We start from the raw sequence: 21,147 nt of genomic DNA, 5'->3' as shown, positions 1-21,147 counted from the left end.
GCTGTTAAATAATGTAATCAGTCATTCTTGGAAGCCTCCTCTGAGTTTAGAGCTCCAGGTGATAGCCTGCTTTGCAACACCCCTGAATGGGGTGTGAGATGAACTGTATGAATGTGTATATGATTGGGTGAATGGCAGAGTAAACCTTAAACCTTGCCTAGATGCTCATATAAGATTAGTATCTTATAAGTTAGATGTCAGAGCAGAGGCATTGCCCTGTATAACACTTCCCAATGTAGACAGTTAGCATTAAGAAGTTAAAGAGCAGGGTAGCTATTTCTCTTTCAGCTGTAATTGCTGAGTCACTGCTAAGCCACTGTCTTACAGGAAAATGGTGTGGGGTCATCTTCATCTCTAAGTCCCATAATGAGTATGTACAGATACATTATTATATAGGTAACATATAAAACATGATCTACACTTCTACTTGAGTCATTAATCATGTCCAGATATAAGACAATAAATAAAGTTGTAAATACTATAATTTTATAAGTGTATGTGATTGGTAATACATGGCCTCATATGACTCCTCAGCTCTGTCATTTCCTTGGAAGAACAACTACTACCTACACCTGACTAGCCTGACACACAGGCCTGAATCTTAGCCACCTGGCACTCACCCTGCTAAAGGGTGGAGCAGCACGATATGTCAACTGTTATCATATGACTAGTTTTACCAGAATATTTGTTTCTTGCACTTTGGCATTTTATGACACATTTGTTGTGGTAATTTGCAGGAATTATGTCCATTTTTTATTTATCATTTCTTAGAGTTTAATCTGTCCTGCAAATTAATTAAGAATTCAAGGTGTTACACAAGGAACAATATTATTTGCACTTCTGCTGTAAGGGGCGTCCCACAGAACTCATTCAGGCTATCAAAATATTAGTGCAATTAATCTCAGCACTGAGACAAAAGCAGAACAACAGGTGACACTTGAGTCAGTCCGCAGATAATTCACCCGAGCATAAAACAAAGGAGGTGACCACACCTGAAGCCAAGACCTCACCCGACTGTGATCCATCACACTCAAGTATAAGTTAGAAATACTTGAACACTCCAAGCACCCTGGTTTTAATCTTTACACAGTAAATCATCATCATCCTCATGCTGAGTCTCTGAGGTACCTTGTGTCTAGAACCACCTGCGGTCCACTCACTTCCACGTGATGCTGCAGGTCCGGCAGCAAAGGGTTCACCTGCTCACATTTCCCTGAGCTCGCCTGAGCTCTGCAGACATTCACACAAGTGACGGATCAATATCACATTAACATTCACCTTGACTGCGTAATTCATAAATATCGGTTCCCTTGCAGCCGTAAATCAAACAGAATTAATACGTAATATGCCATAATACAGTGATTATAATATGATGGTGACCCTGCATCTTCCTGAGTATCTCATTACAACACTATCATTTTTTATGATAAAGCTTAAGTATGAGCTTAAGTATGATAAAGTCCTTATGTGAAAAGTACAAAAATGTGTGTTGTCAAAGCAAAGTTAGACTTTTGAAAGCCATTTAAAACTAAAACTAAAATCACACTGTAACTATCTGTCTATGTGTCTCTCATCATTTTAACTTCCTCCCTGTGTTTGGCCGAGCTTTCTGGAGCACATGGCCAGTCTTCTCTTTATATACACCAACACATTGGTGGCCTGTCCAGGGATGTCATGTAACTCAGAGCCTGTAGATTCAAATTTTGAGGATTTCAATAAAAAATGTTTTCTTTTTTAATGAATAGACATCAAATTTAATACTCAATCGAAAAATATCCTGACATTCTCCAGAGGGGCTGTGTATATGAGAACATAAATGTTAGAGTGAGAGGCACTAGAGTTCCTCCTCCATGTGACCCCATGTGAGAATACAGCAGGAAAATGCCTAGAGAATTCATGGCGAGTGAGTGGGAATGTCATTGACATTTTTAACGCACAACGGACGCAAAACTGAAAAAACTGAAGAAAAACAGAATATCTCAGGATTAAAGAGCTGTGTCATAAAAATAGCACACACAGGCGCAGATGTCAGAAGAGCTTTTGGGGATAAGTCGATGTGCTGTAAACAAAAACAAGTAATCTCCGCAGTGGAACTTATTTGTTATGTCCTGCTTTAGGCAAGCCTCGCCTGAAAGTTCTGGAGATTTCTTTATTGTTGTGAATGTGTCTAGCAGAAAATCTCCTGCTGCGTTCTTCATATGTGCGGACATTCCCTGGAGTGTGTGTCTAAAAACAGCCATAGTGACAGCAGGTTTTTTTATACGTCTTACATAGAAAATACACGAACACTCTGGTTTGACTCCCTGCTGTTTATTTACATGAACCACACTTCCTGTCACTGGAACAGCCATCAAAAACCAAGTTCTTTTTTCTGTGATACCAAGTCCTGGTTTTATCTTTCATGCACAGTTGTGTGTGCAACTGTATGTGTGTGTATGACCCCTAAACTTACCCCAGCGATGACCCCCAGATGTTGAACTCACTGCTGAAGTCTAGACTGGGCAGCAGGTCGTGTGGAAACTCCAGCTCGTCCTTGTCCTCCTGGTCTGCGGCTGCACCTCCGCTCTCCTCCACTCCGGTGATTACCGGGACGTCGGAGAACACCGGCTGAAGAGGCAGACTCTGCAGGCTCGTTGAGGCCTCGGTCAGCAGCGTCCTGTCATCCCTCTGAGTCAAACTCTCAGCTTCAGTCTGTGGATCAGAGAAACGTGACTGAGGCGACACACACTTCATGCTGGAGTCTGTTGGATTATGCATGATGGAGTGTATATTTAAACAAGTGTGAGCATGTTGCACGCAAACATGGGAACGGCATCAGAATTTAGGCTTAAAGCCAAACACCATGAATAAATAACTCCACCCATGTTTTAAACGATTAACTAAGGGGTTATTTGTATACCACATAAATCATATAGACCGAAGATGTCCTTTAAAACCACTTCTTTCAAATGTCGTCTTTGTTTCGCAACTTGTTTTTAATTTAGCTGTTACTGAAATGAAAGGATTATTTTCAGGCTTACAGCATGGGACTAATTTCTGCAGCATTGTTTGTATTCTACTGTTGAGCAATGCATGATTAATATTCTAAAAAGTAAAAAACTGTTGATTAATTAATATAATTCATTTAACGTATCTTAGTTTCTTGATTGGCTGTGTGGTGTTTTCCACCACAGAATCACTTTTTAAGGACGTCAGCTGCTGCACAATGTTTCTTCCCAGGGTGTCAAAACATTTTTTACCCTGCAAGTATGAATAATCATTACAGACAAACCAGTTCTGCTGCCTGTGACAAGCATAATCACACATTGTTTCAACATTTTCCAGAGTGTGTCATTTTCTAATCCTTCCCACTATTTCAAGTTGATAGAGACGTTCCTTGATCTCTGCCAGTCACTTTCCTAAAAAAAACATTGAAACAGTGACCTGATCCATTTTGAAATCCACTGTGTTTGTCTTTCTGTCTGTCTCCCACACCACAGCCACACACCGCAACACTTGGCTGTGGCATCATGTTGCAGCAACACTGGCCTCCACAACACACAACATTGAGCTGTGGACTCATGTGATGGAATTTCTCCTGCATGTGAAGCCGCGGTTTGCAGAGGTGGAAATTTTTTACCTCATGTCACCGTCACTGACTCAGATCTGTGCGAAGGTGCGCAGGTAATGTGGCTGTACACTGAGGATGTGCTGAGATTCAGAATCTAATCCATTCATTAATTATGTATGAAGTAGACAACATGGCTGCACACACACAGAGGTGACTGTCAGGATGTGTGAATTAGATCAATTCTTTCAATTCTTTTTGGAGACAAATACACAGAACATACATTTATCTTTTACTTGTTATACATTTTTATTAAATTTTTTGTAGTGTTTTTGAGCCTGACAGATGTGGACTTTGGAGGGCTGGAGCAGATACCAATGTTGGGGAATTATAAAAATGTCCAATACCAATATGTTGGTCAATACATATATATAAAACATTTTAAAAATTTCATTATACGTATATATATATATATATATATATATATATATATATATATATATACTGATTCGAATAAGAAGATAATTAAATGTTGTGCTACAAGATGGACTAACGTGTGTGTGTGTGTGTGTGTGTGTGTGTGTGTGTGTGTGTGTCTCTGACTCACTGTCCTCACCTGTGTCACTGCTACAAAGAGCTTCTTTGTGTGACACTCGCAGCACAGTTGGAGGATCTCTTTATTTTATTTTCACATACTGCTCACACGAACACAAGAACAATAAAACACTTCAAAACTCTGCCAAGACTGATTCTACATAATTGTTGGCCGACTACATGTTACCTCTCTCATCTCATCTATATATAGAAAAAGATATTTTTAAAGGCGCTATATTGGACCACTTTGTTGTGAAAAAAGAAAACATGGCCCCACATTTAATTTCAATGCTGCGTGATTAGTGTCACTCTGAATACCTGCGGCTACCTTCTCTGTTGATGTTACATAATCAGATACAAATAAAACCCTCCGCACCTTCACAGTCATGCATGCAGAGATGAACACAGTTTTATCATAAGATGGCTGTATGCTGTTGACGTGTCTTGGGTTTCCTGTTTCCTGACCTTGTCAGAGTGGAAACTAGTCTTGTGTGTAACCTCTTCACTGACACAGAAACAACACCAGAAAAGAAGATGAAGCCCAAATTTACACTTCACACCCCTTCACCATGTTACTGGCCATTTAAAAGGTCATGATGGGGTCAGCGTGTAACCATGTGGACGCCCGGTGAGGCCTCGTCTCAGTTAGTTTGACCCCTTACACACACAGAAAGAGCTGTCTGTTATTAATTAACCCACACACAAACAAAACAGAAAGCCAACTGAGGCTGCCTGGAAACTGTAACTCCTCTGACAGTCATTCATGAGTGAACGTGTCAGTGTCCATGTGCAAAACTTCAAGACTTCATACATGTAAACAGAGAGGAAGGCAGGAGCAGGGCCTCACATTACACACACACACACACACACACACACACACACACACACACACACACACACACACACACACACTCTCCATCCTGTGTAGAATAACACACATCTACACCGTCACTTCAACTTTCATCCCACCAGCATCACCTCTGTGTCGCACTCACCCAGCAGTGCTCTCCTCTCTCCTCCTCTCTCAGTGCAGCTCCCCTGCTGCTCCTCTACTGGACAGGCAGCCTCTGTGTTTTGATGAGGGGGGGCAGACTACGACACAGACATGCTGTAACACATGACGCTCCCTCTCCTCTGGACTGACTCAGCTAACTTCCTCCTCCTCCTCCTCCTCCTCCTCTCCTGTCCTCTGTTGCAGCCGCTCCCCTGTTAAATTTCCATGAGCCTCCTCAGTGTTTTTGCAGTATGTGTGTGTGTGTGTGTGTTAGTGTGTGTGGAGTGTAGAAACACTACACTGGCAAACACAGTCCCTGCTGCTGAGACTTGACTGGGCTGGCCTACGCTGACAATTCTCCTCCCTCCCCCTCTCTACTGTAAACTCTTTCCACTCAGCTCTCTCTCTATCCCCTCCTCCTACTCCTGTATGTCCCTTCCCTCTTTTTCTTTCTTCCCCTATCCACCTCTGCTCCTGCCTCCTCCTCCTCCTCCCTCCCTCCTTCCCCTGCTGCTCATGCCTGCTTGGTTGCACTGGCTGCTTGACAGTGCCTCTGCAGGTGAATGCTGGGAATTAGGCCAAGGGTCGGACCTGCAGTGACCCTCTGGGAGAGGATCAGGTTACATGCACTCACACAGAGACGCACAACATCCTGCTGCATCCCAACAACAACTGTCTCATCCTGCTCTGACCTCTCTGCGTGTTTCGGTCTGACATCATCACCGTGTTCATCAGTGCACGTGGACATTTAAGCCAATTTTATACTTAAGTGACTCTCAACAAACACGAACATGATGTAAAAATACTAAATGCATTCAGCAGGATGTTAAACTGTCCAGGATAAAAGCATTTCCATCTTTGTCACTTTCTTATTTTTATCCTCAAACACCAGGTGCCAAGATGCAAAATACACACGCAGGTGATAAAACCAGACAAAGACGTTGCTGCTTTTATCAACTGGCCTTCACTGGTCACCTGTGAGTTTCTCAATTGAATTTAAGTTTTTACTTTTGTTTTACAGCCTTGAACGGTAAGAATCAGAATCAGAATCAGAATCAGAATTCTTTTATTTGCCAAGTATGTTTGCACATACAGGAAATTGCCTTGGTGTCATTGGTGCACTACTTATGTACATAAAACAACAATATAAAAAACAACAATATGTAAGAAATTGAATAAAATAAAATAAAATAGAATAGAATAAAATAAAATAAAATAAAATAAGACTCCTGCTTCTATCTGCTATAACCCCTACGAGCCTGATCACCGCCTGAAACACTCCAGCAGGGCCATTTACTAACTGTTCCTTAAATCACAACTTGTCAGACTTTCGTTGTTAAAGCTCAGCTGTGGATCTGGAGATGTCTAACAGGCAGTCAGTATTTGTTCATATCTTTCTAATGGTATGATGTATTCTTAACTACGGGTATAGTTGAAGATAGTTTGAGTTTTGTCCACTTGTGACATCTGTTTTAATCGAAAGCACTGAACTTTGTTTTGAAAGATGCTTGAAGTTATTATTTTTATAAGTGTTGCATTTACAGAGAATCACAAACCTCAAAGATGTTTGACGTCCAAGGGGACAGAAATAAATCAATTCAGTCTGACTCATCGCAGCGAGTACAGTCAGAGATATGTGTCCTTAGAAGGGATAATGATACAAATAGAAAATTATGGGAGGTTTGAAATCTACTCACTTTGACTAGGAGAATTAGGATTCTGTGTTATTTTTAATTACCACTGACTTAATATTGCTAGAATACACATACTCCTAAAATTAATAACTCTCTCTCTCTCTCTCTCACACACACACACACACACACACACACACACACACACACACACACACACACACACACACACACACACACACACACACACATAGAGAGTTGTACCTGAAAGCAGTCATTTTGAGTTTCCTGTGGTGGAAACAGAAGAACATTCTCTGGAGCGCCCTCCTCTGGCTGTAATGGGGAATGGAAGAGTTCAATAAGAGATCTCTAAGAAGAAAATCTATAGGAAGCTATAAAGTTGTAGTGGTATGTACTAATGCAATGAAAATAAATCCCCCTTGTTTTTGAGGATTTTGTTTAAAACCAACTCTAGAATCACATCCAGTGAGCTCCAGTGTGCATGGTTTCTAGAGACTATGGCCCATGAGACAAATGTTTATGTTAATCCTATTAGAATAATCCTGAATTCCACTGCTGGAGACCTCATGTCACATGTTTTTCTATCGGTGTAAATTTTCCAATTGCTGTTACAGGAAAAAACATTTTTTTTAAAAACAAGTTAATTGCAACAATATCCCTGGATGCAAAAAGGAAGCCTTCTACCCGTCATAAAGGAATGAATTCAAATAAACTGAAGAAGCCAGAAAGCAAGTTTAGTAGTATCAGAGTCTAAGAGTTAACAGAGTCTAAGAGTCTATCACCTAACATACAGACAGGTTATCCACATGATACAACAAAGCATGTTGTCTGAATGCTTATTAAAAACAAGCCTCAATTAAGCACAGGAATGTACACACAGTCTGCCGCTCTGTAGACTTCTCATGTGAAGCCAACAGTTTGTAATCATGCGGGTTAGTTTTGTTAGTCGTCTGTGCACGAAAGAGTTGAAGGTATGCACAGTGCAGCATTAGCAGACCCAGCCATCCACTGCCAGAAACTCGTTCTTACCAACGCCTCGGTTGTGCTGCTCTCGTTCCCCATGACTCAACCAGCTGCAGGGCCACAACTGCCCAAACCAACGGCGCCCCTCACATCGGCTGGCTGAAAGACACTGGCACAGAAGAACCATCAGCATCCAGCCAGGTTCAACAAAGAGAGACTGGGACAGAGGGAACAAGGGGGCTGTGGTCCCACATATTCATGCTCTGTGGGATTAAATGTCTTTGGTATGAGCTTGAAGTAGCAGGGAGAGAGAATGTGTAAGTGCATGTGTTCTTTTAGAGATTAAGGGGCCTGTGATGCAAAACTGCCCCCCAGTACCAAAGTGCAGGCTTTACCTTCAATGATTTGAGCTTCAAGGCAGGAAAAACAGCATCCTAACTTCTGGATGTAGAATGGCACTAAGTGGAGCTCATAGACCGCCATGGCCCAACAGTCCCCAAATGAAACCACATTTAAAAATTGATTTATATTTAGACCTGCACCTTATTTCAAACACACATAAATGAGGAAAATGAACGATGTTGAATAAAGAGTAAAATATTCCTGGATCCGCCCCCACATCTACACAAAATATTATAGAAATCGTTCAAGTAGTTTTTTAGTAATCCTGGAAACAAACAATCGCAGACAAAACCTCATCCTCCTTGGTGGAGGTAATAACTATCATTCAAAAAAGTGGATTTTCCTTATTACTCTATTGTATAAATTATAAACAGCCGGCCCCCTTAGGTCTGGAAGAACACCCACACATGCGGTGTGTCACTTTGTGCATGTGATGTGACTGCAGCATACTGCCACAGTGACTGAGGCTGGGTAATCGCAATAAACAATCCTAACTGGGTAAATGACAGCTCACTTGGCTCCGAGCAGTGTGCACTCTTCTGATTGAACATCAGGATGGAGACAATTCAAAATATCCAGGAGCGTCTCTGATCAAATGAATCATCTCTATATGAACAACTAAAACTACATTTATAAATAAACTGGGACATTTAACTTATTCAAAGAAAAGCTCTACATTGAATTTGAGCAGAGCCACTGTCGTAACCCTGCTTCAGAGGGCATCTTTCTTCCTCTCGCATGAACATATCTTTGTTGTTGCTGAGCAGTAAACACGCAGAGGCCGTTCATGCTTTCCTCAGATGACTGTAGGGAGTGTGTTTAGTCAGAAAGCACTGACCTGGATATGTAAGACTATATAAATAGAAATCTACGCTGTCCACTGCTGTTTGTCTTTATTGCAGTCTTGTGCACAATTTTGTCCTCACACTTCATTCCCAAACACATGTAGAGGCAATGAACCGATGTGTTGGTGGGGTTTTTGTGTGTGTACGTTTTTTGGGGGGTTATGCCACAGTGTTATGTTTCTCTTTTGGCAGAGATGTTATTCTCTGTTTCCTGCCCAGCGACTACAGATTACAGAAAATTAAGTTTGAGCCAAGTCTGGTACTGTCCCTGTCAAATGAACAAAAGAATAAATAAACCAGTCATTCAATTTCTGACTTGTTAGTTATTATATATTGTGATGACTGTCTGTTTCCTCTTTATATTCTGCAGCGTGGTAACCTCTCTCCATGCAGTGCCTGCCTGCTGGCTATTTGTGTGAATGGGGTGTAATTTCAGCCTGCACTCGTGTGTGTGTGTGTGTGTGTGTGTGTGTGTGTGTGTGTGTGTGTGTGTGTGTGTGTGTGTGTGTGTTTGGGCTTTTTCTGGTGGCATCAACAGGTAACGGGAGGAAATCATATGATCAGACTGTTGCCAGGTCTCTCGTCACCTCATCATCTGACCATCCATCAGTCAACGTGAGCCATCCTTTAAGCTCTTGGGGTTTTGAATGAGCACCGCATGTCTTTGCTGAGACACCGAGAGTGTGAGGTTACCATGTTTCCTGACCCGTACCTGACCCCCCCTCCGCTGGCACAAAGACCCAGCAGCAGCACAGCCTCCAAACTAAACCAAATACTGTTTTTCTAATGTTTTAATAGCAACATAGAATCCAGTCGGTCTCAGATGATAAAAAATAACACAGTTCAGCAAGGTGGGGGAACAAGAAGAACAGGTGAACACACCGTGCAGGGGATGAAGTTGTAGTTTAAACCATTTTTTTCAACCTGGCCGATGGCAACTATCGTAAATATATTGAAGTAATCACTCTAGACTGCAAAACACTGTCATGCAAATTCCACAGCATGCATTAACCGATCTCACCCTTCACCCCTCCGTCGTCCATTTTCATATTTTGACTCTTTCATCAACTATAAACCAGATAAATCATTTAAAATCAACGCTTTAACACACAGTAAACTACTCACCACTGCAAACAAGAGACTTCTCCTGACACAGTGTCTGCCTCTTGACAAACCCCCTTCACTGTGTTTACTGTCAGACTCAAGGCCAGTGTTTGTTTCGGGCCCCCCCGGTCTGAGGAGTCTGTTGCTATATTTACGAATTACACGTTGAGTGGGAGGAGAGGACGAAGGGTGGACACAGGACAGGGCAGAGGGGAGGAGACCGAATCAGAGCAGGGGTGGCCATGTCTGGGAGTAATGCTGGTGGACTGTGGGTGGAAGGGGAGCACGGGAGGGGTGTCACCTGTTCTGACAGGCTCAGGAGGCCTGTCAGTCAGCTGGGGGGGAACTAGGGCAACGCTGTAAACAAACAGGCACGCTATAGACAGCAGGTCAAGGTGTGGGGCCTCCTGGTCCCTTGACTGATCATTTGAAAGACTGCAGAAGCTTTTCTGATTTTCATCTCACCTGTACTTTTGCTCCACAGGTTTTACATTCATGCAACATCTCATCTTCAGCTTGGGGAACACAGTGTCTCTCTGAGATTTTGCAGTGACTGACATGTACGGACATCAGTTGAAACAAACACACTGCTGCAACTACAAACCTGCTGCAGCACGGATTTACAAAGCAACCGTGCAAACAGGAGCAACAATTACAAATGTAAGTTGGATCTGGTATTATCTGCCATCATCACAGGCCGCCCTGAGCTCAGTGTTTGGAGAGAACAGGCTTATCATCCCTATAAATAACACTGATTTGATCAGCTCTGTCTCTGACAGATCACAGCAGCGTAAACATCCCTTTTGCTTTGCAGGATTCTTCTTTCTCAACCGCTATTCTCAAAACATGTGCATCATCTGTTCTCTTCAGGTTTTGTCAACCTGCCTTCCACTTTCCTCCACTTCAAACAGCATCCCCCTCACACTCCTGCCTTCCTCACCCCCTGCTCTCCACAGCTCCTTTTCCCAGCTGACATCGCCCCTCCTCCACCACTGGAGAGCACCGAGTCTCCCTCTCAGCATCTTCCCTGGGAGAAGAAGCTTCAGCTCCTGACCAGTGGAAATCTGTCCTGCCTGCTCTCACACACACACACGCACGGTGATGCGACGCTGCAGTCAGCCTCAGTTCAGCACACACTCCTTCTCCTCTCCTCTGTTTACCTGGCTGTGTGAGATTCCGATGCAGCTCCCCATCCTGTATTCCATGTCCTCCTCTGGTGAAGTGACCCTGGCACTACATGGCTGGCAGAGCACCTTCCTGCAGAACTGCATTGTTATCAGTCAGATTCAGCATTGCCAATGCAGCCAGGTCTCTGCTGACAGAGTGTGTGTGTGCACGCCTCTGTGTCTGTAAGAGTGTGTGCCTCAGTGACTAATAAATGCTCTGCACTGCATTGCCCGTGGTGCAGCTGTGACATATATTCTCAAGCCATTGCTATATAAAAAAAATCTACATTACATAAGGAATCCAACCTGAGCAAAGTGTGTGTGCGAAAAAGGGAGCTACTCATATGCAGCTCAGGCTCAGACCACTGCATACATGGGTGAGCAGAGCTTTGGAGGGAGGAAAAAGCTCAGAGAGGGAGAGATGGGATGCAGCATAAAGCGGTGCCTGTGCCTTTAAAAGAGCCAGGAGATGAGGATGGAGAGACATCGTCACGATGAGAGCGCACCAAGACACCACTGTGTTCATCCAGATAAATCTGATCATAGAGATCACTCAGCTGAAATAGAGCAGGAGGGAAATTAGTTCAGTGAAAAAATATGAAATGAAAATGTCCCTATCTGCAAATTCCCTGTCATGTGGGTAAATTTGGCACATTTTTACAGCATCTCGCACAAATTAGAGGCTTAATATTGCAGTTTGTTCAGTTACTAGGGTAAAGATATAACCCCCACGTCATATTATTAATTATCCTCAAATTAACCTAAAGTATTTCCTCATTGTTGCTGTTAGTTTCAGATCTTTTAAGCTTGTGACACCATTGAATCATCACTTATCTCTGACACCAGTCGCATGTCTTTGGATTATTAAAGGTCAACCACCCCGCTTTATTCCAGTAATTATAGAGATCTGAGGAAGCAAATCATTGTGTAAAATCATAAGAAAACATACTCTAGGTACATTTAAAAATAGTAAAATACATATTTACCTTCTCCAAAGAGTCTATGTTTCTACCCCTGTCTGTTTGTTAGTTGGGGTCCAGGAATCTTTCTTCTTTATTGACATTGCGAGATGAAAAATCTGTCATGTTGAGGGGAGTGAACTGGATTTTGTACATGTGGTTGTGTAAATTGACTGTTGGGCCTTGTTCGAGCTACACTCTCTACTGAATGCCCTACTGGTTTGTTTCTGTCTCACAACACTTCTTACTGCTGTAATACTTAGATTTCAATTTTAACATGATGAATCGTGAACAATTCAATATTATATGTAGTATATCCCTCAAATCTAAAAGTGGTTGTCCATTACTTATGGTCAGATTAGGAAAAAATCTGTTAAATCATTGAATCAGAGTAAAAAGTAGTAGTAGAGTAACATTGTACCTGGAAGTGAGTCGTGACCTTTAAACACACACAGATGCTTTTCATTCTTTACCCTCTGCTGGAACTGTCCATCACTTTTAAAGACAAAGTCCAATACCAATAACAGCATAAACTCATTTCCTAACAGAAAATACTGTAAGAAAACTGGACCAGTGTATCAGAGTAATGTTCAACACCTGCTATTTAAACGTGCTCACAATAAATGAAAACAGTACCAGCTTTCTATTCTTTGTCTTTTATTACTTAAACTTCTAAAAACAGTAAAACAAACATTAAAATAAAATGTGCAATTGAGTTATTATGAACTCAAAATGTGTTCTACATATCTCTCAGAAAATTTCTAAGAATTTGTCTGGATTATGTAGAAATCTAAAAAAAAAAAACACACACCTAAAAACAATTTCAGTTTCAGGTTTCAAGAAAAAGTGGCGCGGCCCCTCACTCTGCCTGCGTGCTAGGAATCATCGTGCGTGTGATGTCGAAGACGCCTATGAGCTCCTGTGAAAACAAGTTATAATAAGAAAATTATGACCAATAATAGAAAAAAAAATCTTTTAGATCTTTTATTGTTGCTAAATTATGTCCAACCTTCCACATCTTTGGACTTATTGAGATGATGCACTGTTTAGGGCTGACTGATCCTCCAGCTTCTGCCTCCTCCTCCTCTACAGGTGCTGAAACACAAAAAACACACAACAATGTAGCAGGACACATTTTCTTTCCTGTTCCCCAGCCTGAATAATACAACTTAATGTCCCATCCTCTCACCTATGCAAGGCATTTTGTCATGCAGATGCATCCGTGCCAAACCGTCCTGAAACACACAGACAATGTTGTCATGTCTACTAACAGCCACTAGAGGACAGAGAAGCTCAATTTAAATAGACCTCAGCACAGGCAGCTCACCCGGATCAGAAAAGACGTGTGGAAAATGTTCTCTACTGTCCGAGAAAACGAGTTGGGGTCAATGACAAACTCATAGAATGATATTGGCGACGTTGCTAAAAAAGAAACAGAGACATGTGAGTAAATAATAATAAAACATAGATGCAACGTTAATGTCTAAGATCAACTTTAAACTCACGATCGTCTTTGTAATAACCCTTCAGGTATCCTAGGATCCTTTCAACCTCTTCCTCCGTCGCTTCTTCATGGGACTTATCTATTTTCTTCAGCTGAGGCAGAGAGTAGTACGTGTATATTAGTTCAGATGATACTCATACCTGGATCTGTTTGCAAAGTCACAATCGTACAGGTACCTGGAGCCATGGAAGTGAAACTTGGGTTACCTGAGTGGGCATTATCCTTGTGGTATCCTTCGTAGTCGCTTTACTTTGCCGCATTATCTTTTGCTTTGGAGGAGGCGGCTCTGCATGGAAAGAGCCCATCCTGATGAAAGGAAAAAGGGTTTAATAAAGGAAATACTGGGGGAAATGGTAACAAACCATGCACTAAATAAAGTATTAATAGAGTCATAACAAACTTGTTACATGTGTATTTATTATTTTTTTATTAATCTCTTGTTTTAAGGTTTATTTGTTAGGAGGAGACACCACAGGAAGCATTTTCTGTCTTCTGTTTGAAGAATTGAGCCCCAGTTACTTCAATTGGTTTAGATTTGGCTGCAACACTGTTTAGCCGTAAAAATGTGTTTCATGGACTCAATCACTCCACCCGCCCCTCCATCAGCCTAAAATTCAGCTTATTGAATTTCAGAGTTTTTTTAATTTGTGCATCACATTTAGTCGTCTCACATGTAATGGAAGGAGGGTGCGGTCCTGAAACAGCACTCTGCTCTCCTGGCCACTCTCTGCCAGGCATCCTGGGGCAGGTAACCCTCAACTGTGCCCCCGTTCTGCTCGTCCTCTCCGTCTTCTAGTCGGTTCAGTCCCATGAAGGACAACTGTCGGAGAAGCAGACACATCTCCACATGACTACTGCAATGTGTGATCCCATAGTGCTTGCATTAAAAACAACAGCAGATCTGGGTTGTTGTTATTTTAACATTGTATTATATTATATTTGTATCATGTTGCTGCTTTATTTGTTTTGACCAATCTGTTTACATAAACCAATGACAATGAAAACTAAAGAAATACTATGAAACAAAGCTAAACTGAAAGATGTATTGGACCCAGCGGCCTTTCTAGCTACTGTAACAGCTTTGTCCTAAAGGATGTGTTATATTTATGTTATATATTTACATAGCAGGTATTACTGCTATAATGTGCTGTTGTTCACTTAAAGGAATAGAAAATATCTCCACTATATGTACCATGTAGATAAAACAATGGGTAAATATAGGAACAGAAACAAACAAAGCACTATAATAAGAATAAAGACTATTTTTATGACTCTTCTTTCAGCTGGTTTGACCTTCTTGTCTTTTCTCACACTTAGTAGTCAGGACTCTGTGACTGCATGGTTTTGTCAGTTAAAGGACACTTCCCTCAGTTGTAGATGTGGACATATTGAGTATACACAATAAATGTACTCACAAGGTTCTCAGCAAAGGCGGTGGGGTCGAAAGCGGTGCCTTCAGCAAACATCTGACTGGCTTTCTCCTTCCCCAGGTCTGTGGCCATGACAAGGAGCTGTGAGTCCAGAGCCGCTTCCCTCGCCTGTCGAACTGAAAAAGATCACAGAGAATTCAAAGAGCTGCAGCGCTGCATGGTGCTGATGTGAATCATAAAAGAATTGTTACTCTGCAAAATTACATTACATGTAAAAGAGCAAGTGAAACAGGTAATTTAAAGTCGTCAATTAACCAAACCCAAATGTCTTTGGACTGTGGTTGTGGCTGAAGGGTAGAGTGGTAGCTCGTCATGGTAACTTGAGGCGTCACCTCCAGCTGTTAACAGTCTTCTAGGACTTTTCTTACAACCAGTTTAAATCACTGACTGTAGCCAGTAGCTTTTAGTTATTTATAGTCCCATTGCATATTGTCACTACCACCCTATAGCCAGACCTGATCCTCTGTTCTAACATGTCGTCTACCTCTAAGGATTGACAGTGCTCTGGGCGGATGCTGTTGATGGAGCGGATGAGAGGAAGAGGATGTGTTATGCAGAGCAGTGGAAATGCCATCTGAGGCAGAACAAGGACGATTGAAAGCAATAGTCCACCCAGTTGAGGTCGGCTGTGGGGGTGTTATCGCCACATACGCCATCATGTTGCCATCAGCCTGTGGTGGGCCTGCCTTATTAGGTGGATGTCTGCTGATTAAAAGTCTGAAAGACCTAATTACGCTCAGGTACAACTGAAGATATGTCCCTAAAAGATGCTGGTGCTTGGCAAACGATCAAACTTGTGCAGAAGACCCTGACCATTTAATCCTATATTTGAAAAAAGTATATATTCTTTTTTCTTTCTCTTTTAAGTCTCAAGTCAACTGTGGTTGTTATAAACGCTCAATATCAATGAACCTTGATTTTTCTTGACATACCATCTTCAAAGAGCTTGTTGGCCTCCTCTAAAACTTCTGTGAGCTTGTTGTTGGAGGGGTTCAGCATGTCCTCTCTGCTCTCTGGAAAACAAAAACACGTGCATCAGATCGTGTCAACAAATAAACAACACGAGCCTCCTCCCTGTCTGTCCCGTCTGTACTCACGTTGCACGGTGTTGATCAGGTCTCGGTACCTGCTCCGGATCTCCCTCCGGAGGGCCGGGTCATTGTTGCCGTTGTCCTGCAGGTCGCCAGGACCGTAGCCGGGGTCGCTCTCGTTCCCGTTGCTCTGCGATCGCTCGGCTTTCTTGCGGCGGCCTGCGGTGCCGTTCTCCCGGGGAGGGTCGTCCTCAGAGCCGCCCCTGGCTCTCTTCATGTTCGGTCAGTGAGGAGCCGAGTGTGTCGGTGAACCACACTCTGTTACAGCGAATGAACCGGACCGAGACTCCGACAACAACAACGAGGCGGATCTGAAGCTGGAGGAAGTTTTCAAACTGCTCAACGTTGTTTTGAGGAGAATCACAACAAACAGGAGACTTCTTCAGTTCAACCAAAGACGTCATAAAAGTCAAGATGTACACCCCTTTACTTTAGCTCATTCACAAGATGGACGAGTGCTGAATGTCTCTGGAGTCATAACAGAAGAGAAGAAACCAGATGTGAATAACACATCAGACTCATCGGTGCTGTGCTGCTGAAGTTATTGATGAGACTTCACCACAGCTACTGCCACATACTGTGGACGATGCTTTTACTTTGAGTTAGCTAATGTTGGCTGTTTGACTAACAAATACATCAAATCCTTTAAATATAAACCAAACACCGACACAACAATGACTCGCTTGCGGTTAACAAACATTCAAAAGCAGCAAAAAGATCAAAACAATAGAAATGAAACCAGAATCAGAAGCAAATATCTGCTGGACCTGCCGCGACCGGACAAAACGGAAGTGGTGAACAGTGTACCATTTCGTTTCTGTTGCCCGTATCTTTGGATGGTTCCAACGTTAGCCGTGGTTAGCTTCCAAAATGAGTCATTGTTTTCAATCACTTATTGTTAGAAACTCAGCCGAGCGTTAAGACCATCGAGGCTCTTGTCTCAGCGAGGACACGTTTAAAAAGGCCACCGTGAGTTTCTGCTGCTGTTCTACTGAGTCTGAAAGAGACGATTCAGAAAACTTCCACCAACCTGCGCAGCACTGACAGGGCGCCAGTCTCCATGCGGAACATGAAGCTAGTTCTGTGTTGGTACTTTCTTTACAAACAGGAAATGACAGGTGGCAATTCAACTAAAACAATATAATAATAGTAATCATAATAATAATAATAATAATAATATCGTTTAACAAATTACTTCAGCCTCACATAAATGCATTATTCCAAGGAAATGCATACATCAAACTGGATTATAATTAATTTTTTTAAGTATGACAGCAATAGAATCAGAGAGTAATTCACAATAACGGAAGGAAAGCAACTCCTGGGACTACAAAATGTCCCATTTCACGAGAAAAACAAATAAATAATACAAATACAAATAATAGATCCAACAACTGAAACACAGATTACACAAAGACAAACATGGCCTGTGAGTGAGAAGTTGTAATACACACTTGTGTGTATCTAACATCACCGCGTGCATTGTTGTCACATTTATTCATTAAGCTTCGGGTCGATTCTCTCGGAGCTTCACGTTGATGAAAGTCTGGTGGAGGTGGAACTAACGTCAGTGATGGTGGACAGTCGTTACAGTAGAGGGCGCTGTAACCACTCGTCTGATTGTTTGTACAGCCGCTCTTGACTGTGGAGTCGTTGTTTCGTCGTCATGGTAACTTGAGGCGTCACCCCCAGCTGTTACCAGTCTTCCAGGACTTTTCTTACAACCAGTTTAAATCACTGACTGTACACAGGGTTAAAGTGATCACTGACTGTGCACAGGGTTAAAGTGATCACTGACTGTGCACAGGGTTAAAGTGATCACTGACTGTACACAGGGTTAAAGTGATCACTGACTGTGCACAGGGTTAAAGTGATCACTGACGGGGTCTGTTGACTTTTTTTGTTTTCTTTTTTGTAATCAAAGTAAGTTTAAGAACATTACGTAAAGATGCCAGTCTCCTCATATTGGCCTTACTTTGATTTGTAATCATTTCAGATGCATAAAGGTGAAGTTTTAATGATTAAACGATTAGTGTGGGAAAACATCTCCCTTGTTCTGGAGTCTTTCTGGATGTTTGCTGTTGGTTTTGTGCTTCCTGTTTATTTACCACGAGGTCAACTACTTCTCTATATTATTCTGTAACTAAACGTTTCATCAGGGTTGTGCAAACTTTAATATTTACAGATAACATTTCTAATCTTCCTGCCTGTGGTTTCTTACAGCCGAGCAGGACACGCAGCTCTAATCCCTCCATGACCTCCCTGCGTCGAGAGGACGAGAGAATGAGCTGGAACAAGGGAGCGGAGGAGACGTGAAGCAGCTGAACGTCACTTCCAGACTGGTTCTATCTGAGGCATGGGGGAGCAGAGGACCACCTTCCCTGTGCTTCGTCTGGACTTGGACAACTTTGACTTGGCGGAGGCAGAGAGGAGCCGCTATGTCTTAACCAGCCCCCGCTCTCTGGAGTCCTGTTCGCGCCTCGGCATCAAACCCGTGGAACTTCTGATCAAATCACTGAACGAGCTGATCGCTGAACAGAGAGATGTCCCCCTGCAGGCGGTGCGAGTTATGCACGAATCCTACGAAAAGGAGAGAATGAAGCTTTTGCAAATGTGCCGAGAGGAGCGGGAGAGGATTATCCAGGGGAGAGCAGGGGACAGGTGGCCAGGCCTGGAGGAGGTGCCTGTCGCCAAACTGAAGGATCAGTCGACACAGAGACACTCCATCCCATATGCAGACTTGTGCCTGAAAGGGAAACCAGCCAGCAGGTCCTCCTGCACTGCTGCTGGTCCCAGAGAGCCAGACAGGAGCACGGCCTGCAGCTACAGGCTGGGAGACCTCAGACACTCCCCGTCTACTGAGAGGAAGCTGCAGAGGCTCACAGAGGACATCAGGAGGGAGATGTGTGTCACAGTGTCAGAGACAGACCGCAAGATTGCAGCTCTCATGCTGGTGAAGCACGAGGAGGAGAAGGCTCGTCTGGAGCACTGTCAGCAGGAGAAGCAGGAGCGAGAGGAGGCCCAGAGGCAGATGGAAGCTCAGTGGGCTCAGGTGGAGAAGAAGAGGAGGAAGAAACTGAGGCAGAGTGTGCGTCACTGGCATGAGGATCTGGAGGCTCGCAGGAGGCTGAGGGAGCGTCAAGAGAAAGAGAAAGTAGTGCAACTCAAGCTGGAGGCACTTCTGCAGGAGGACCGCTGGAGGAGGCTGAAGGAGGAGGTGGAGGCACAACGTAGAGAAAAGATGGAGGCTGCACAGAAAGAGGCGAAGGGACGCAAACGCTACCAGGAGAAGCTTCTGAGGGAGAAGCAAGAGGTGGAGAAGAGGGAGCAGGAGAAGGAGAGACAGGTGGCAGTGGAGAAGGAGCAGAAGGCCAGGAGGAGCAGGGAGCTGCAGGAGAAGAAGGAGAGGAAGAGGTTGCAGGAGGAAAACCACAAGGAGCTCCTTCGACACATCCTCCTGAAACAAGAGATAGAGCAGCGGATGGAGGAAGAGGAGGCACAGATGAGGAGCACCCTGGAGAAGAAGCTGCAGCACTCCTGTGAGAAACGTGCCCAGGCCGTGGAGGCCCGGCTGAAGGAGCTGCAGGGGCGGGCAGCCCGGGAGGAGGAGCAGGTTCAGAGGGCACAGCTGAGGTCCAGGTTGCAGAGCGTCCAGCAGCTCACACACAAGCAGATCTTGGTCCAACTGAACCAGCGCCGCATGGAGCGGGCCGCCCGGTACACCTCTGCCCAGCACAGGGACAAAGCACAGCAGACGCAGCAGCGCAACAAACACAGGCAGCTCTGCCACCAGAGGCTCTGGGAGAGGCTGCAGAGAGAGGAGGAGGCCATGAGGAGGGTCAAGGAGAGCTACATCTGCATGAAGGAGTGGAGGAGAGAGAGGCTGCGGAGACAGCGAGAGCAGATACAGGAGGAGGCACAGACACTGGCTCGGGCCTCCTTTCACTTTAGAGACAGGGCGAGGCAGCTGACACATAGACAGACCTTCGATCAGATGGCTCTGCAGGCTGAGCTGACGGCCTCCATGAGCCACATGAAACTATGAAACTACTGCAGCAACAATCTGAAAATACAGCAAGGACACATCATACATGTGGATGAATGGGTTGTAACCGGGCTGCAGCTGAAGCTTCAAATAAATGTTGGGGCCCCGAGCTGCACAGAGGGCCCTTAAACACACCATGGACCATTATCATGTCAGAGTTTTGTTGGATGGGCTCAAAATAGCTCAATGAGGGATGTGCAGAATTGAATTTGTGTAATGACACACAAAGTCACAGTGCGATTAGACATCCAACTTAAAGGATTGTGCCATATAAAGTTTTTAAATGTATTAAAGGTAAGAATGAACCTGGAGTTATAGGTCTGACCATGTGGTGACCTTCCGTCAGGACAAACTGACTGCAGACTGGTTTGTATTGATTGATCCAGCAGGACACAGTTTAGTATTACACATATTCTTACTGGTTTAATAAACAGGAGGCTACAGGTTGTTTGCTTTTTCAGCCTGTGTAGAGTTGAGACGTGTGGGTAAGTGAAATCTGCAGAGCTGAGTGGGAGGGGTTAACCTGCCTCTGGTGCTACATGAAGGATGACATCAGTGTTTTGAATTTGATATAAGCAGCCATTCACAGCCAGTGGAGCTCAGAGAAACTTTTTTTATATACATTTATGTGAATTAAGCAGATTAACGCAGAACCAAAGAAATATATGAATGTACAATAGAAACAGTTTATTGAAGTGATGATGTATTGCATGAACAATATGTGTTTTGTATGTTTCTCATGTTTTTATAGTATTTGGATATGTTTTATTATCTTTATTGTCCACTTTTATTTATCTTTAGTATTAAATAAAAGCAAAACGTCTTAATTGTGTCATTGTGTTTAACACTAG

At 43.3% G+C, this 21,147-nt stretch overlaps 4 protein-coding genes across 22 annotated transcripts in view; 2 read left to right on the top strand and 2 right to left on the bottom strand.

Annotated features, from left to right (window-relative positions):
* Positions 1-11,614, bottom strand: part of tacc2 (transforming, acidic coiled-coil containing protein 2) — a 49,732-nt gene extending 38,118 nt beyond the window's left edge. For 6 of the 17 annotated variants that reach the window (XM_069538784.1, XM_069538781.1, XM_069538786.1 and 3 more), the window contains exons 1-3: positions 11,262-11,612; positions 2,453-2,691; positions 1,129-1,230 (exon numbers count right to left, since the gene is read on the bottom strand). In XM_069538784.1, coding sequence (XP_069394885.1) covers positions 1,129-1,230; positions 2,453-2,691; positions 11,262-11,372 — 452 coding nt within the window. In that variant the 5' untranslated portion in view covers positions 11,373-11,612. Of the gene's footprint in view, positions 1-1,128; positions 1,231-2,452; positions 2,692-5,136; positions 5,488-7,030; positions 7,100-7,816; positions 7,920-10,122; positions 10,274-11,261 lie in introns of those variants that run through there. The other 11 variants (XM_069538787.1, XM_069538791.1, XM_069538795.1 and 8 more) reach the window with 7 other exon arrangements.
* mrpl14 (mitochondrial ribosomal protein L14) overlaps positions 1-21,147 on the top strand; it is a 78,903-nt gene that overhangs the window by 34,059 nt on the left and 23,697 nt on the right. The gene's annotated exons all lie outside the window — the stretch shown is intronic.
* Positions 12,867-17,360, bottom strand: nsmce4a (NSE4 homolog A, SMC5-SMC6 complex component). Of its 2 annotated transcripts, none has more exons than XM_020087991.2 (11): positions 17,282-17,360; positions 16,258-16,568; positions 16,093-16,173; positions 15,146-15,276; positions 14,402-14,550; positions 13,937-14,036; positions 13,732-13,822; positions 13,554-13,648; positions 13,416-13,461; positions 13,236-13,321; positions 12,867-13,145 (listed from the first exon to the last, which is right to left on the bottom strand). In XM_020087991.2, exons 2-11 carry the CDS (start codon positions 16,466-16,468, stop codon positions 13,086-13,088), a joined length of 1,050 nt encoding a protein of 349 aa, XP_019943550.2. In that variant the 5' UTR covers positions 16,469-16,568; positions 17,282-17,360; the 3' UTR covers positions 12,867-13,085. The 2 variants fall into 2 exon arrangements, with proteins under 2 accessions (XP_019943550.2, XP_019943558.2); XM_020087999.2 differs by having other exon boundaries at positions 16,258-16,586; positions 17,282-17,350.
* Positions 17,264-21,123, top strand: LOC109631805 (coiled-coil domain-containing protein 177-like). Of its 2 annotated transcripts, none has more exons than XM_069538804.1 (2): positions 17,264-17,369; positions 18,475-21,123. In XM_069538804.1, the coding sequence occupies exon 2, from the start codon at positions 18,608-18,610 to the stop codon at positions 20,294-20,296; it is 1,689 nt and encodes a 562-aa protein (XP_069394905.1). In that variant the 5' UTR covers positions 17,264-17,369; positions 18,475-18,607; the 3' UTR covers positions 20,297-21,123. The 2 variants fall into 2 exon arrangements, with proteins under 2 accessions (XP_069394905.1, XP_019946352.2); XM_020090793.2 differs by lacking the exon at positions 17,264-17,369 and adding an exon at positions 17,528-18,174.

This window comes from Paralichthys olivaceus, chromosome 14 (genome assembly GCF_024713975.1).
Source record: "Paralichthys olivaceus isolate ysfri-2021 chromosome 14, ASM2471397v2, whole genome shotgun sequence".
In the NCBI taxonomy this organism is placed as follows: Eukaryota; Metazoa; Chordata; class Actinopteri; order Pleuronectiformes; family Paralichthyidae; genus Paralichthys; species Paralichthys olivaceus.
The sequence above is the reverse complement of the archived record's forward strand: the minus strand, read 5'-3'. Positions and strand labels throughout refer to the sequence as shown.